This window comes from Heterodontus francisci, chromosome 20 (assembly GCF_036365525.1).
Source record: "Heterodontus francisci isolate sHetFra1 chromosome 20, sHetFra1.hap1, whole genome shotgun sequence".
In the NCBI taxonomy this organism is placed as follows: domain Eukaryota; kingdom Metazoa; phylum Chordata; class Chondrichthyes; order Heterodontiformes; family Heterodontidae; genus Heterodontus; species Heterodontus francisci.
The window spans coordinates 32,472,473-32,490,264 of NC_090390.1; the positions used below are offsets into that span (position 1 = coordinate 32,472,473).

Genomic DNA, 17,792 nt, shown 5'->3' on the forward strand with positions numbered 1-17,792 from the left:
TGTTGCTCTGACCTGTGCTCTACTCTTTTGGCCATATCATTCAGCATTCATTTGTTGTGTTGTTGTTGGGCATGTTGAACATTAAGCCTTAAAGCACTCCTTAATCTCTTTCAATTTCATCCTTAGCTGTGACAGCACCATTTTTTTCCTTTCCACTTGCAATACTCTACATTTATCTGCATTAAAGTTTTCTGCTCCATAATTTGTCAACACGTTCAAGGTTTAGTCAACTAACTTACATGCTTCTCTGTTAGAATTTACTTCCTCCAGACTTCTTCGCTTAAAACATTAACATTGTCACAAGATAATCTGTCATATGCAATTTAGTTGAACCTATATACTGGCCTTTTATTGTTACTTGCTGCCTGACTGGGTAAGCTTTGAACTGCTTTGTTGTTGCCACATCTCTTATGCTCGCACTTTAATCTAGAGCCAATATTTCAATCCATCTTCTCCTTTTCATGGAACTTTCACTATTTGTACTGCTCCATGATCCAGAACCAACACAAAGCAACCAACCCATGTTCAAATTCCTCTTTCCAGTGCAACAGTTTTTCCATTACTTCGTTGCTCTATCTTTGCAGCAAGTTCAAAAGTAAAATAAAGTCACTTTAAAGTCAAAAAATACTCTTCATGCATGCACATGTATTGCTTTTAAACTCATAGTTAAGAGTGCTCAGGGTGGGTGGGGGCAAGATCACCATTTTAATGCATTAATCACTAAATTCTTAGTTTAGCAATTTATTTTCTGTTACTATCTGAAAGACATTCCAATCTCTTTATAATAATTGTGAGATGTTGATATAAAAAGGTCATCTGAAATCTGCTTGGACTCAATAAGGACAGAAAACTGGGCTGTGAGTAACTAAGAGTAAAGCATTACTCTCATCCATTTAAAAGCATTCAAAATAGGATATGTTTAAACATAGCCACAAAATGACTTCAGCAAATTAAGAAAAAAAGTGGATTGGCAAAATGGATATGATCATAAAACTAATTTTATCAGCCATTACCTGAGCCTGCAAGATAATGTTTGACAATAGAAGAGATCCCTTGCGGTGCTACATAGTTACAGATTCCTTTTTCTTTTAGTATCATTCCCTCCACAGGACTGAGCAGTGGTTTTAAAATGGAATGTGATAGCAAATCTTCATAAAAACTAGAAAAAAAACACAGCATCAACCAGTTAAATACTGGACATGCATGCTTGTACAGTTTCCATTGTAGCAAATTGACTTGTTTGATTTGCATTAATACTTAAGCTAACATACAAATCCCACATCTTATCCATTACCAATATGCTTATTCTATCAGTCCAGTATGACTCGTTTCAAGAACACACAAGAACACAAGAAAAAGGAGAAGTAGACCCATATTGCCCATCGAGCCTGCTCCACCATTCAACACAATCATGGCTGACTTTGGGCTTCAACTCCACTTTCCTGCCCATTCCCCATATCCCTTGATTCCCTGCAAGACTAAAAATCTATCTATCCCAGCCTTAAATGTATTCAATGATGGAGCATCCACAACCCTTTGGGGTAGAGAATTCCAAAGGTTCACAACCCTTTGAGTAATTTCTCCTCATCTCAGTCCTAAATGATCGGCCCTACCCTAGCCCCACTGCTCCTGGAACCCTCATCCATGCTTCTGTAACCTCTACTCTTGATTGCTCCAATGCCCTTCTTGCTGGCCCTCCACCCTCCATAAACTCCAACTCATTCAACTCTGCTTTCCACATCCTGTCCCAATTGCCCATCTCCACCTCCTCCTCCCCTACTCCTACCCCTACCCCATTTTTGCTGCTCTACATTGGTTCTCTGTGCCCCAACTCAAAGAATTTAAAATCTTCACCCTCATCTTCAAACTCCTCCATAACTTCATCCTACTTTATATCTCCACCCTCTTCCTGCCTTTTCAATTCTCCAATTCTAACCTTCTGTGCACTGCCTCTTCCTTTGCACTAAAATTGGTGGGATCCACTTCAGCCCTACTCTCTGGAACTCCCGTCCTCTGTATATCTGCATTCACCTTTAAAAACTTTCTTAAAACTTTCTTAAAACTTAGAAAATACAAACCTCCAGACTAAACTGCAGTGTCTGGGTTTCTGACCAAGTTTTTGGTCACCTCTCCTAACTCTCAAACTATGGCTCAGTATCTGTTCCCTTTTCACCTCTGTGGATGCTAGTCCTTGTTAAAGGTGCTATAAAAATGCAGCTTGCTGCTCTAATAGGAATGCCAGCTGTTCACAAAACTGAAAATGCATGTAGTATAGAAAGGAGGACTTTTTGAATAATAACACTTTTGTTTCCATTCAGCATTTCCTTAAAAGAATCCTTCAATGAAATGCTTTTATTATAATTAACTGTATTTTAGACTTCTGTTATTACAGAACATATTTTTACATAGCAAAACAAGATCAAACTAGGAATTTTATCCAGGTCGTCAGCCATGCTCAGACCTGCAGGTTCTTGTAACTGGCTTATCTAATATAGTTCCAGTGCTGTGACATAACTGGACCCAATAGGTCCTACAGGTAAAGCAAAGAACAATGATGTTGATTTCTAATATGAGAGTGAAGTAATATAAGGAATGACCTGATAGGCTAGGGTTCTTCAGGTTCATAAACGGACATATCAGAAGGCACTTTACAGAGGGGATAGAGAGACTAAACCTGAATTAGTGCTTTCAGATATATCAGGCAGCAGCCCAACAGGATGGAGGTTCAAGGGTTGTGAAGGTCAACGGGCAAATTTGGAACAGTTGTCAGAATGTTGTTACAGTCAGCTGAGGAGGGGGTCTCAGGCTCCCCTCTTGCCCTTCCTCTTGTTTGACTTGTTTCCAATTGGCATCTGAGGTTTTCTTGACAATGTATTTCTTTACACAAGGGTTTGCAGCACCTGGCATGGATTGCCAGGATAGGTGGCTGAAACCTGGACACTGGATTCATTCAAGAAATAGCTCGATACTAAAATGGGAAGGGTAGGGTTGGTATTCTGGAAGATCAAATGGGTTGAAGGGTCTTTTTCACCTAAACATATCTTGGGTGATATTGTGAAAACCAACCGATGTCAAACATAATACAGTAAATCTTTCAACCTAAAAATCAAGAATTAGCAAACAGATAAAAATGTAAAAATAGTACATTGAAAGAGACTTTAGTTTATACATTATTCTCTTATTCTGCACTACAATGTATACAAAACTGCAAGAGGAAAAAAGTCGTTCAAATGCCTAAGTTACCTTTTATTGAAACTTAAAGTCAACCACCAATGACTAGCACAAAACATTTAAAGGCTTGTATTAAAATCAAACAAATTCTCAATACTGCTCAGTTAACTCCTGGCTTAATGATGATATTGGAAGCCATGTAAAAAAGAGAAAGAGAGAGAGAGGGGAGGAAAACATCTTTTTTTTTGTTTTCCTGAACCACTCACTTAAAAGCAGCCGAGAGTGGGGCTTGGGGTCAGCTTGCAAAATGCTGAGTGCCATTAAGTCAACTGATCTTTTTTAATATATGAAGACAACCTCCCTCTATTTTATTCCTTCCTGTTTTCTTCTCTGGTCTCCTCAGGTCAATATGGCAGCAGACAACATGCTTTCAGGTCTTTGATCAACAGCTCCCCACAGTGGTGCACACAGAGATCAGGAATACTGAATGAAAGCCTGAGCTGTATCCTGGGGTACAATACACTGCTCCACAGTACAAAGGTAATAAATGTCACATTCCTCCCTACTATCAGAAAGTCATTCTAGGAACATAGGAACAGAAGTAGGCTATTCAGCCTCTTCAACCATTCAGTTAGATCACAGCTGATCTGTACCTCAATTCCATTTACCTGCATTTGCTCCATATGTTTGATACACTTACCTAAAAAGAATATATCAATTTCAGTTTTTAAAATTCCAATTGAGCTCCAACACCTATAGACTTTTGGGGAGAGAAGTCCAGATCTTCTCTACCTTTTGTGTGAAAAAATGCTAACTGATTTCACTTCTAAATGATCAAGCTCTAATTTTTGGATTATGTTGATGTGGCAGTTTCACATCAATTCTGCTCCTTTATCAGATCATAGTGCCTTCCAAAGGGTATTGTAAATGGAACTGTTGCATGAGAAAGTGTTTACAACATTTTTTTAAAAAGGTTTGGTAAACGCATGATAGCATCATGTGGGAACACACTTCTGTGTGAAAGTACTGCAGTGAAAATGACTCACCACCCTCTCTCTCCCCCCAAACAAAATAAGGTTTTCTCAGCCCTTGTTCATGCAGACAGTGTGCAAACGTCAAAAACCATATTAAATCATGCTGTAATTTGTCAGATTGTGGGTACTTTTAGATTTTTATTCGAACGCTGGTGAAAAATCAGTCTACTTCAATAAGGACAGCTGCTTGAAGTTAGCAACAAATAACAACATTCTTAATGGTGAAATACAGTTGTCATAAATCTAAATTGTAACATATTTGTCTCATGTGGTGCTGAATCTCCTACAATAGGAACCTTTTTCAAGTACCTCTGATGCTTTTCTGCGTAGAATGGAGTTACTGTAATGTACTGTGCTCCCAGGTCAGCCATGCAGTTTGGGTCATGGGGACTTCTACTGGTGCTCATTCTTCCTCCTTAAAGCAAAAACATTTGGTGTTTAGCACCCACATTCCCTATAAAATTTTATATTCTTTGAAACACACCCTGAACTCGAGAAAGTACAATTCAGGCACTCAAGAGATCACCTGATTCTCATATGATCATCTCACAATCTAGAGAGTATTTCTTTGGTGGTAATTTTAATACTGATCCGATCTGCAACTTTAACTTATTAAAATGATGCAGTTTGTAATAGAATACACAGCAGCATGAAAGAGAGAAATATCCGATAGACTATTTTGACACAGGCAGCAAATATGATGGCTACATTTTGCTGGCATGGCCAGAAATGAGGTATAAATACTGGATTTTAGATTTACATTAGGGTGCTACAAACTAGAAGCAACTTTGATCCAACATTAGCCTTCTATAGGGAGGTACTGAATTTACAAATTCCTTAGGTAGACTATGCACCAAAGGGAGATGGAATCACAGGGCCACTGGCCTTACTTGCTCGACAGTCTTACAAGAGCCATATTGCCACTTTTACTCAGATCCCCACTATTGCTTCAAATCCCACTACCTCTGGGGCCTACTGCAGTAGAGAACACCATGAGAATATCCTGGAATCCTCATCACCAGTGGAATCAGTCTAGGTTGGCCATTGGAATAACCCTGCCTCTATAATACTCTTTCTCAATCTAAGACTGAGGCTGGGAGGCAGAGAGCAAATGTGACAGTAGCGGGGAATAGTAAGGATCTGAGAGTTGGCCCAAGGTGACCTTGAAACATGCAGAAGGATCTCGGAAATGGATATGGAGACAACAGCTGAGTAAATGGCTTTTTCCACCAAATGTCAATAAGCACTTTGATAATTTTGACAAAAATATGGAAAAGTATTTGGCAAACAAAATAAAACCATTTCCAAAAGTTCCATAGTGTCACTATCACAGGATATCATTGCACTGGTAATGATGCATGACTTTCTGCATCTAAATCTTCAAACAGATCTAGTACGACTGCCCTCTCAGGTGGATGTAGAAGATTCCATGCCATTATTTCAAAGAAGTGCAGATGAGTTCTCCCTGGTGTCCTGGCCAATATTTATCCCTCAACTAACATCACTAAAACAGATTATCTGTTCATTGCCTCATTGCTGTTTGTAGGAACTTACTGTATGCAAATTGGCTGCCATATGTTCTACAGTACAACAGTGACTGCACTTCAAATCTTACTTCATTGGCTGTAAAGTGCTTTGGGATGTCCTGAGACTGTGAAAGGTGCTATAGAAATGCAAGTTTTGTCTTGTTTTTATGGTGCAATACTTTGTTCATGAAGACTAGGCTCCATTATTACAGATGTTTGAAGGTTCACAACTGAAATATTAACTTGGCTTTTCATCTTCAGACATCGATTCAACTACTTTGCATTTCCATCATTTTCTGTTATTGTTCCATTATTGTATTAATAACTAAAAATTACTTTTCCACAGCCTTCCATCCCATATGGATTTCTTTGGCTGTTGGCGGGGGCAGTAAAGGAAGCTTGAACTCCTTTTGAGTGGGTGTGAATGAATCCACAATTGATAGAGATTTGTGGGAATGTGAATTGTATCCTTTGGAAGACATTACAATGGCAAAGATTGCAAAAAAACCCACTTACAATAGACAATGCAGTGCAAAATTAAACTATGTTCTAAATCTCAGCCAGGAATCAGTGGGTGTGAAGCCTAGTTTGGTACAAAATGTTGCACCATACTCTCTCTCAGAGTAATTTCATTTAATCGAACTGCCAATATCGGTTAGAAATCTGTTTGTCCTGAATTGCTGTAAGAATGAAGACAACAATGGTTCCTGCAATGGGTGTCTGTTGTTACAAAACTGTGAGAAAATACAGGACAATAATACATTTCTGCAAGAATAGAGAATTAGCATTGCTAGTTATTAGGGGAAAATGCGTGCAACATGGTGAAAGTGGTAAAATTAAATTTCAAGCCATCAATTACATTTCCAGATATACAAGCTCAGATATTAATCTCAGCTGCCCAGTAGGAAGTCAGTGCAACATAAAATCAGACTGGATCTAAAACAGGTGTCTAACCAGAATCCAACCCATTTCAAATCAGGTGGGTTAGGTTAGAATAAGGGCTACTGAGACAATGCTGCACTTTTGGAGGTGCCCACTTTTACATAACGGCCGGAATTTTACAGCACCCCAACGAGCCAGATAGTGGCGGAGGGGTGGCTTAAAGTGGAGCGGAAGGCTCCAGGAGGCCTTCCCGACCCGCTTGTGCCTCCACCCCCACTTTATGTAGGGCGGGGGGGGGGGGGGGAAAAGCCCCAGGTCAATCGAGGCCTTTAAGTTGCCACTTAAGGCCCTTTTCCCGCCTCCACGCGGATTTTAAGTGCAGCAAGTGGGCATCCTGGAGCCGGGAAAAGCCTCCTGATAAAAGCAGGTGGTCCTTAGCGCCCCAGGGGTCGGCCCTGATAATCGAGCACAGGGAGCCCGATGGAGGGCCACCCCAGCTTCCCCAACCACCCCCAGAACCCAACATGCTCCCCTTCCTCCCAAACAACTCCCCTTACCTTGCCGGGCCTGACAAATTACCCCCGGCAAGGCTACCAAAACTCACCTTAAATCCTGGCTCCATATCTTCCTCTGCAGTCGGCTGTGCTGTAGTCCCAGCAGTGGCCACCGCTCCCAGTTGCGCTGCTAGGACTAACAGCCGCCGGCCCACTGATTGGCCAGCATCTCAATGAGGCAGGTCTTCCTCCCTCAAGTGGGTGGAAGTCCCGTCTCAGAACAATTAAAGCCTGAGGACCTGTAAAATGCGGGACAGATCCCTAGGCGAGTTGGGAGCGGGTTCACCACTGAATTTTACCACTGCCTCCCTTCTGCCCAATGTAAAATCCAGCCCAACATGTTGAACCGAAGCCCCAACTACTAGAAGAATGGCAGGGGAGTCCTCCCAATGTCCTGGCCAATATTTTATCCTTCAACCAACACCACAAAAACAGATTCTTACATTACAGCACAGAAAGAGGCCATTTGGCCCAAATGGTCCATGTTGATGTTTATGCTCCACATGGGCCTCCTCCCTTATCTTGTTGCTGTGTGCAAATTGGCTGCAACATTTGCCTATTCAACTACAAAAACCGCGTTGCAGATATGTTCCACTGTGATATGCTTTGAGTTGCAATAACAATGCGTTCTTTCTTAATGTATGCCATAATGAAATTACTTCAGAGTCAAACAGAGAGGCCAGTCGGCCCATCGTGACTGAAACTTAATGCCAGTTTTGCTTCTTTTTGATCTGATCAGGTTATTTGGAGAATGTAATGAGACTGGAGTTAGCACGCTGCCTGTGCCAGTCTTTTTGTGTCAATTTCACAAGATAAGCAGCTGCCACCTGACAGGAAGGATGAGTGGCTGCCACCTGGTGAGGGAGGGTGAGTGGCTGGCACCTGCTGTGAGAGGGCGAGTCTGTCACCTGGCGGTGAGATGTAGTGCCGGCAGCCTGGAAGTCCCTATTTAAAGTATTAATAGGCCCCGCCCTCATAATGTAGCGATTGGCGGAGGGGTCACGTGTTGTGCAACTCGCTTCCGCACTAACCTGCGCCTCTCGCTTTCTCCCAGACAACTATTTGCAGCTTGTTCGTTAACTCTCTGCGTAAGAGATTGGCGGACAGGCTACCGGTCAGACCCGCGCCGATGATAAGCACTCGAGTCATAGGCGCAGCTTTTCAACCTGAGTCACAACCGGCTTCAACTGGGCGGCAGCTCTGCCCAGATCCTTCCCCGCCCCACTGTACAGAGCGATTACTCACACTGTCCGAGCAAATCTTTACCCGGGGATAACTGATAGATTATACCCAGCACCTAAGAAAACTCAAACATCACACCCAGCACCTAAGAAAACTCAAACATCACACCCAGCACCTAAGAAAACTCAAGCATCACACCCAGCACCTTTGAAAACTCAAACATCACACCCAGCACCTTTGAAAACTCAAACATCACACCCAGCACCTAAGAAAACTCAAACATCACACCCAGCACCTAAGAAAACTCAAACATCACACCCAGCACCTAAGAAAACTCAAACATCACACCCAGCACCTAAGAAAACTCAAACATCACACCCAGCACCTAAGAAAACTCAAACATCACACCCAGCACCTAAGAAAACTCAAACATCACACCCAGCACCTAAGAAAACTCAAACATCACACCCAGCACCTAAGAAAACTCAAACATCACACCCAGCACCTAAGAAAACTCAAACATCACACCCAGCAAAGGTGAGGCTGTAGAGAAATTTAAACTCAAAGATGAGAATTTTTAATTTGAGGCATTGGGTACCAGGAACCAGTGTCGATCAATGAATATAGGAGTAAAAGACAAGTGGGATTTGGTACAGGATAGGATGCAGGCAGCAGATATTTTCAGGGAGCAGAAGCTTATTGCGGCAGGGAAGGGTGGAGTAAAGGATGTGAGGCTGGCATGGAGAGCATTGGAACAGTCAAGTCTGGTTGTGACAATGGCACGGCTGAGGGTTACAGTAGCAGATAGGCTGAGGTTAGAGGTGAAGCCAGGGGATTTTAGGGAGCTGGATTGTGACATAAAATGTTGGCAGAAAAAAAACAGTGCAAAAGTTGAACTGCAACAGAAGTCTCGAGAACCTAAGTGGTGTCAGGAGCTATTGATCAAATGGAGAACTAGCTCTGACCAATAAAACTAGGCAAAAGGCAACCAGTTGCAGGGTACATTCAAACAAAAGGACAGGACAGACCACAGAGAACACAAGAGTTCCCAAAAGTGTTAATGTGGCATAAAGTGGAATGTAAAAAAATCTCTAGGATGGAACTAGTAATGTTAGCCCTGCTGATTATGATGAAATATGGAAAAGGATAATCCTTTTCAACTAACCAAGGTCATACAATTGTTATCCCATTTTACCTGACAAGGTAGATTAAGAGTTATACTGTACTTTACCAAATCCAAGTAACCCAATTATTAGTGAGGGAACAGAAACTGTAGTATAGATTACCCAGTAAGCAAAAGGCACATTTCATGTAAAAGACAGAGGAGTCTCAGGACCACCTGCTAAAAGAATAGATTGCAGTATTGTCATTGAGTTGTCCCCAGTGAATGTTGTAATTCTGAAAATATGTGTTAATTTGGATGAGGTAATGTACTACTGTAATATTAAAGTCAAGTTTATTGTGTTTATGACCTATGCTCAGTATCAGTCATCAGATTACTCCAATCACTGATTAACAGACCGTATAATGGTATTAACTGTAGTGCTGTAGGTGTAGTTAGTGGAGGTCAATGCTCTTCATACATTGAATTGTGCCTTGCCCAATCTTTGACGTGAGTTTAAAGTATTCAACCAATGTTGTACTTTGTTCATGCTAATCACCAAAGTATGACTGGATTCTTTTAATGGAGCCAATTTATGCTGGATGAGTCAGGAGCCAAGTTTAGTATCATTATATACACTCCTAGACATTCTTTCTCACAATTCCTCTTTAAGAAATTAGTTTCCAAAATATTATATTCCAGAAAATGCACTTTTGCTTTTCTCCATTTTAACTTTCAGTGCTTTACATTTTCACGTGATGGTTTGACAGATATATTTCAAAAGTTTGTCACAACAGAAATTGATACTCCTTCCCCATAAAATGAGCCTGCATACCCACCACAAAATCTTTACTTATCAAAAAAACGACAAATCAGAGAAATCCTGTACAATTCACACTTATTATTTAGATCACTTGATAACCCAGCACTCCTTTCAGTGAATAATATTGGAACTGAATCAAAAACTGCACCCGAATATTACCGAGGTCCCCATGCAGCAGATACTAAAACTACAAAAGCATTAAGCTGTGTACATGATTTGTGTTTTTTATTTCCATGGGTCAGTTTGAATTGCAGCATTTTTCAATTGCATGTTCTTAAACTTGAGACTTTTTCAGGATCAGTGGATGCTGAGTCACAGCCAGGGAAAATGTACATTTCTGTTCTTTTTGGATAATCTCATAGGTGAATATTTCATTAAAATCGATTTATGTATGAAGACTATACTTCTAAAACTGTTGGAAATTATTATAAAATGTATACAAGTATTGGTGACAGAAGCCCTTTAAAACCCCTAGATTACTGCATGTTCTTTACAACTTTCAAAATACATGAATTTTGCAAAAGCTGTAACACACGCCACCGGCTACATTTCTTAATTCATAACATTACTGCTTTCAGTTAATAGTGTCGTTTTCAGATTACACAAAAAGAGCTCTCTTCATCATCTGCAAAGAGTTAATCAGAGGTGGCCTCTGACCCCGTTGTGACAAGCCTTTTTCTATCAACGTTACTAATGTTGTCCAACCAAACAGTTACCCACGAACTTATCAAACACGGCCATGAATAAAGTACCGCTGTAATAAAACTATGTTGCTTCAGATTGTCTGCTACTGTACACTACTAGAAGAGGCCTAAAGGAAGGCTATAGTGCGGTCTTACATGGTTTTGAAGCCAATTATTATTACCACTGATACTGTCTGTGGTTAAGGGTTTGTAGTTTCCTCCAAGATCCACTATAGTTGTCGAACCCAATTCATTTCTTCCTTTATCACCATTTTGTAACAAAGTGCTCGGTACAGTTGGATTAAACAGAGAAGCAACTTGAAACAGAATAGAAAAACAAATTGCATGTGATGTTGCATTGATATGTATTGTACTGCGATTTTAATAGAACAGTCCAGGGGCCCCACCTGATGGGAGCTAGCACGTTACAGCAGTGACAGACACTTCAGTTTCTCTTCAAATGAATCTTATATCCAGAGTGTTCCGGAGTCCTAAGTAAAAGCAGCCGTCATATTACCACACCAACTTGAGCGTTGATTAGATATAATGCAGTTTATTGTTAAATAAAACTATGTCGAAATCTATTTTACAAGAATGCCAAACTCTAGCGTGGATTTTCTGCTCCATAGTGCTCATTGTACCCACACCAGAAATTGCCAGCAGATAGGCAGGAGTTCCATTCTGCTGGATCTTCGCCCACTTTAGCCCCTCCATTTTCCGACATTGTGTTTATTTTTGGAAGAGGAGGAGGAGCAACCGAAGGATGCCAAGCTGCTCCTTGACTAAACATTTTGTAGGAGCATGTCAACATCCAACTCTATCCTACTCCATAAAGTGAGGGCTACAGTTTTTTTTATTTGTTTCATGGAATATGGGCATCGCTGGCAAGCCCAGCATTTGATGCCCATCCCTAATTGCCCTTGAGGAGGAGGTGGTGCTGTTCGGGAGCGAGTTCCAGGATTTTGACCCAGTGACAGTGAAGGAACAGTGATATAGTTCCAAGTCAGGATGGTGTGAGGCTTGGAGGGGAGCTTGCAGGTGGTGGTGTTCCCACACATTTGCTGCCCTTGTCCTTCTAGGTGGAAGAGGTCACGAGTTTGAAAGGTGCTGTCGGAGGAGGCATAGTGAGTTGCTGCAGTGCATCTTGTAGATGGTACACACTGCTGCCACTGTGCATCGGTGGTGGAGGGAGTGAACATTTAAAGTGATGGATGGGTGCTGATTAAGCGGACTGCTTTGTCCTGGATGGTGTCGAGCTTCCCGAATGTTGTTGGAGCCGCACTCATCCAGGCAAATGAAGAGTATTTCATCACACTCCTGAATTGTGCCTTGTAGTTGATAGACAGGCTTTGGGGAATTAGGAGGTGGGTTATTTGCCACAGAACTCCCAGCCTCTGACCTGCTCTTGTAGCCACAGTAGTTATGTGGTTGCTCCATTTCAGATTCTGGTCAATGATAACCCCCAGGATGTTGATAGTGGGGGATTCAGGTAGTGCTGTTGAATGTCAAGGGGAGATGGTTAGATTCTCTCTTGTTGGAGATGTCATTGCCTGGCACATGTGTGGCACAAATGTTACTTGCCACTTATTCGCCGAAGCCTGAATGTTGTCCAGGTCTTGTTGCATCTGGACAGGGACTGCTTCGGTATCTGAAGCGTTGTGAATGGTGCTGAACATCGTACAATCATCAGCGAACATCCCCACATCTGACCTTAAGATGGAGGGAAGGTAATTGATGAAGCAGCTGAAGGTGGTTGGGCCTAGGACACTACCCTGAGGAACTCCTGCAGTGATGTCCTGGGACTGAGATGACTGGCCTCCAAGAACCACAATCCATCTTCCTTTGTGCTCGGTATGACTCCAAGCAGTGGAGAGTTTTCCCCCTGATTCCCATTGACTTCACTTTGACTAGGGCTCCTTGATGCCACGCTCGGTCAAATGTTGCCTTGCTATCAAGGGCAATCACTCTCACCTCAGCTCGAGTCCAATTCTTTTGTCCATGTTTGGACTAAGGCTGTAATGAGGTCAGGAGCGGTGTGGCCCTGGCGGAACCCAAACTGAGCATCAGTGAGCAAGTTGTTGCTGTTTACGTGGCTCTTGATAGGACTGTCGCGACACCTTCCATCACTTTGCTGCTGATGAAGAGTAGACTGATGGGGCAGTAATTGGCCCGATTGGATTTCTCCTTGCAACCAAACCAATGCAGATGATGCCTGACCCTTTAAGCTGCTGCAGATCTTTAAATTCTACAGCTTCCCATTATTTCCTGACTTCTTCCTTCCACCCCTCTCCCCATGGGCAAACACCCAACAAGATGTGTTTCCAACAATAAACCTTATTTATAACATTGAGTGGGTACAATTCCTATCCCACACTTCTGGCCCGTATCCCATCCCATCAGAAAACCGATACCTGTCTTTATTTCAGCAATGTATTTCTAGTATGTTGATCACATAACTCTCAATCACGATGTAACAAACTGAAATAGCAACACTTCCTATGTGCCCAGCTCCCTCCACTAAACACATACTCCAATTACATAATGTAGTCTTAAGTTGTCATCTAAATCTTGCACATTTCCTGGCTTGTTTCTAAGGGAATCAAGAGATATAGGAAGAGGGTGCAAAAGTGAAATTGATGTTGAAGATTATCCAAGATATTATTGAATGGTGGAGCAGGCTGGGGAAGTTGTATGGTCTGCTCCTGCTCCTATTTCTTATGTTCTTATGTTCCTACTACTATCTGAGATGGGGTTTAATTGGACTGGAACTACTGATCCCAGTATTGGTGTAAAATTCTCTGTTAAAAATTGAGATGATCAGTATGTTCAAAAACAGCAACTCTATGGTAGAACCTTTCGTTAATCTCATATTTTGACTGCACCGCCTTGTATCTCATTTGGGTTTATTTGTTTGTGAGAATCACAATCAGGACCTTGTGTTTTGAAGGAACACAACTGAAAACAAACAAACTCTCTAACACCGAGATAACTAGATCCAACAAGCATGATCTAGCACGATGTGGTCCACATCTTTCACATGACATATTTCAGAGTTTCAGACAAACATGTAGGGATATCATTACTGATAAAGGAATTATGTAGGCAAAGTCTCATTTTATCTATTGAATGTATGACTGTATCCCATAACTCATACTGGATAAAGCCGTATAATTTTCTAAATTCAATGGACTAAAATATAGTATTTCATTGGCATCATTATAATTTTTTGGTACTGTACTGGTTGACCTCATGTGGCATTGCTCTTGGATAGTTTAGTTTAGTTTATAGATACAGCACTGAAACAGGCCCTTCGGCCCACCGAGTCTGTGCCGACCATCAACCACCCATTTATACTAATCCTACACTAATCCCATATTCCTACCACATCCCCACCTGTCCCTATATTTCCCTACCACCTACCTATACTAGGGGCAATTTATAATGGGCAATTTACCCATCAACCTGCAAGTCTTTGGCATGTGGGAGGAAACCGGAGCACCCGGAGGAAACCCACGCAGACACAGGGAGAACTTGCAAACTCCACACAGGCAGTACCCAGAATTGAACCCGGGTCACTGGAGCTGTGAGGCTGCGGTGCTAACCACTGCGCGATAGTTGGAGAAATATCTGTTTGAAGTGTTTGATGAAACAGACTGTGAAAGGTAATAAGCCACCTCTGGAGCAAGTAAGAGGCTGCATTCTCTCCATTACAAAGCAAGCCGACTTCCACATCCATAACATTATCCACCTCTTCCCCTACCTCAGTCCATCTGCCGTTGAAACCCTTGTCTTGTGCCCTTGTTATATCCAGACTTACTTGAATACTCTGCTGGTCGGCCTCCACCTTCCATAAACTGGAGGTCATCTAAAATTCTGCTGCCCACATTCTATCCCACACGGAGTCCAACTCGCTCATCATTCCCATCTACATTGACCCACATTGGCTCCCAATATCCCAGCACCACCAGTTTACAATTCTTATCGAAATCCTTCCAAGCTTGTATAACCTCCTTCAACCTTATAGTCCACCTCAAATTCTCCATTCTTCTGATTATGGCCTTTTATGCCCTCCTCCACTTCCCTTTGCCCCACCATTAGTGATTATGCCTTCAGTCACCTGGGTATCTCTGTCTGGAATTTGCTCCCTAAAGCCCTCCAGCTCCCTCTCTTCCTTTGCAACCCATTTTAAAATCCATGTATTTCACCAAGCCTTTGGTCATCCCTCCTAATCTCTCCTCCTTTGCCTCATGCCTTTATGAAGCGCTTGGGACATTTTTCTTCATTAAACGCACGATATACATTGAAGTTGTTTAAGTTATGGTGTGTGAATTTCCTGTGACCTTGATAATTGTTAGTTGGAATATGTCTTTTAGCTGTGTTTGTTCTCACAGGCTGAGGGTTACTGCACCACTTCCAGGGTAACAAAGAATAACTGTTCTTGTCACGTTTTTAAAGGTAACAGTACAGTCCTGTGGAGAAAATAACAGCAGCTGTTACTGTTAAAGTGTTACCTACTGACTTCAATGTATGTAGATAAGCTAGATAGATCAATCCAAATGATGCTTATATTTTCCTTTGTATGGTATTGTATGTAAATGTATCACTTTGCTATTTTCATTGCTGTGGTTAGCGCTAATTTCAGATTTTCATTGTGGTGATTTGCAAAGGGTGAATGCTTACAATCAACACATATCTATTTTATACATCAAGCTAAAAATATTAACAGAAAGTATCACTTATGTGAAACCCATAACATACCATTAATGCCAGACTTTAACTCATGAAATTATATTCAAGTTGGTTGTGTCAGTGATGCCAGGGCATACATATAATGTAGTACATGTAACATAGAATTGTTTATAGGCTTGTGACTGGTTCATCAACATCTGGTAACAGTGTGTCCCAGCCCCAGGTACATTTTTTGCATTGCATATTGTTGTATGTTTGGTTAGTTTAGCTAGGAGAGATTTCTGAGTCTTTGGTAAGTTTTAACAATAACTAGTTTATTACATATTAGAGAACTATATAGAGCTTTACAGAGTATGCTTAACTCTGCTGAAGCCATACTGCTTCTCCTTCAAGTCTCTCTCATGTGATCTCTTACATCATCATAGTGGGAGGTGTTACACTGTCCTAAACATTAACCCTTTCAAACCCTTATACTACACATATTTTGCCAACATATGTGGAGTGCAGTCCAAAAGGGAATAGATGATCAGATCATGAGGCCCTGCCATCCAGGGTCATAACTTGGCACATGCACTGTACAGCGATCTACGGACATTTTATCTGCTGGGCTGGCAGATCACCAAGCTTATTTTTGCAGCTATTGATTTGCTGCTGGAATGAATCTTCGCTGCCTCCGGAGAATCCTTGGCATCAGGTGGCAGGACCGTATCTCCAACACAGAAGTCCTCGAGGCGGCCAACATCCCCAGCATATACACCCTACTGAGCCAGCGGCGCTTGAGATGGCTTGGCCATCTGAACCGCATGGAAGATGGCAGGATCCCCAAGAACACATTGTACAGTGAGCTCGCCACTGGTATCAGACCCACCGGCCGTCCATGTCTGCGCTTTAAAGACGTCTGCAAACGCGACATGAAGTCCTGTGAAATTGATCACAAGTCATGGGAGTCAGTTGCCAGCGATCGCCAGAGCTGGCGGGCAGCCATAAAGGCGGGGCTAAAGTGTGGTGAGTCGAAGAGACTTAGCAGTTGGCAGGAAAAAAGACAGAAGCGCAAGGGGAGAGCCAACCGTGCAACAGCCCCGACAACCAATTTTATCTGCAGCACCTGTGGAAGAGTCTGTCACTCTAGAATTGGCCTTTATAGCCACTCCAGGCGCTGCTTCACAAACCACTGACCACCTCCAGCCACTTACCCATTGTCTCTCGAGACAAGCAGGCCAAAGAAGATGATTTGCTGCTGCAAGAGATCTCATACCTGATGTTACTAGTTCACTTTGGGTACAGAGACTATGGTGTGAATTTCAAGTGGTATAAGTAATACTTTTTGTGTATTAATTTATCAGTTTTTGTTAGTTATTGTTAAAAGACATTGAAAATTGTGGAATATGAACTTAGAGATCTTAATGTGTTGGGACTTAAACAGCAGGTAGACTTGGTGCATCAGTACGTTCTAGTTACCCTTTACTGAGAGAAATATTCTAAACAATACCCTGTGTTACTGGTATCTCACACTAGTGAAAGGGGAAAAAAAAACAAGAGAGCATGTGAAATGAAAACAGAAAAAGCTGATGAAAGGTCTTTCGGCTGTCTTTTCTCTCTAGACGATTATAGACCCATGGCACACTTCCAGTGTTTTCCTTTCATTTAAGATTTTCAGCCTTTGCTTTGCATTTTGACAGAAAATGTAGTCATTGCTATAATGGTCATACTCCACAATTAGAATAATGTGATCACAAGAAACAAAGTGATAAATCAGTAGGGAACTCATGAATGTCCTGCCCTTGGGGAAACAGAATAGAGAAAAAAAGAGAGTTGTGAACACAAAATTAGAAAATGATAAAGCAGACGGAGGTGAATTATCTATTTGCAGTTTGAACAAAAATGCAAAGAAATGTAAAGAGTTTTGAAGAATAGAGCATAGAGAAACATATTTTCCAACTAAAAATAGCAAGGCTTATACTAAACTCGGGATAAACGATAGTATCACCAACAGTGGGCTTTATAGAAACTACTTTGTAATTCGCAGCTTCTGCGTTTGTCACAAGATCTTGTGTGGTTCCCATGACTCAGTAAGTTCTCCCGGAGCCCCAACTTCCTTCTTTCTAACCAATTAGCAATCATGGGACAGAAATAAGTCTCGATCTTC

The 17,792-nt window shown here is 41.7% G+C and overlaps 1 protein-coding gene across 1 annotated transcript in view; it reads right to left on the reverse strand.

Annotated features, from left to right (window-relative positions):
• rnls (renalase, FAD-dependent amine oxidase) overlaps nucleotides 1-8,391 on the reverse strand; it is a 133,600-nt gene extending 125,209 nt beyond the window's left edge. Inside the window, exons 1-3 of the mRNA XM_068052526.1 lie at nucleotides 8,199-8,391; nucleotides 4,515-4,620; nucleotides 1,014-1,159 (exon numbers count right to left, since the gene is read on the reverse strand). Of these exons, the coding sequence (XP_067908627.1) occupies nucleotides 1,014-1,159; nucleotides 4,515-4,620; nucleotides 8,199-8,316 (370 nt within the window). The 5' untranslated portion in view covers nucleotides 8,317-8,391. The remainder of the gene's footprint in view (nucleotides 1-1,013; nucleotides 1,160-4,514; nucleotides 4,621-8,198) is intronic.
• Between the last annotated feature and the right edge of the window lie 9,401 nt (nucleotides 8,392-17,792).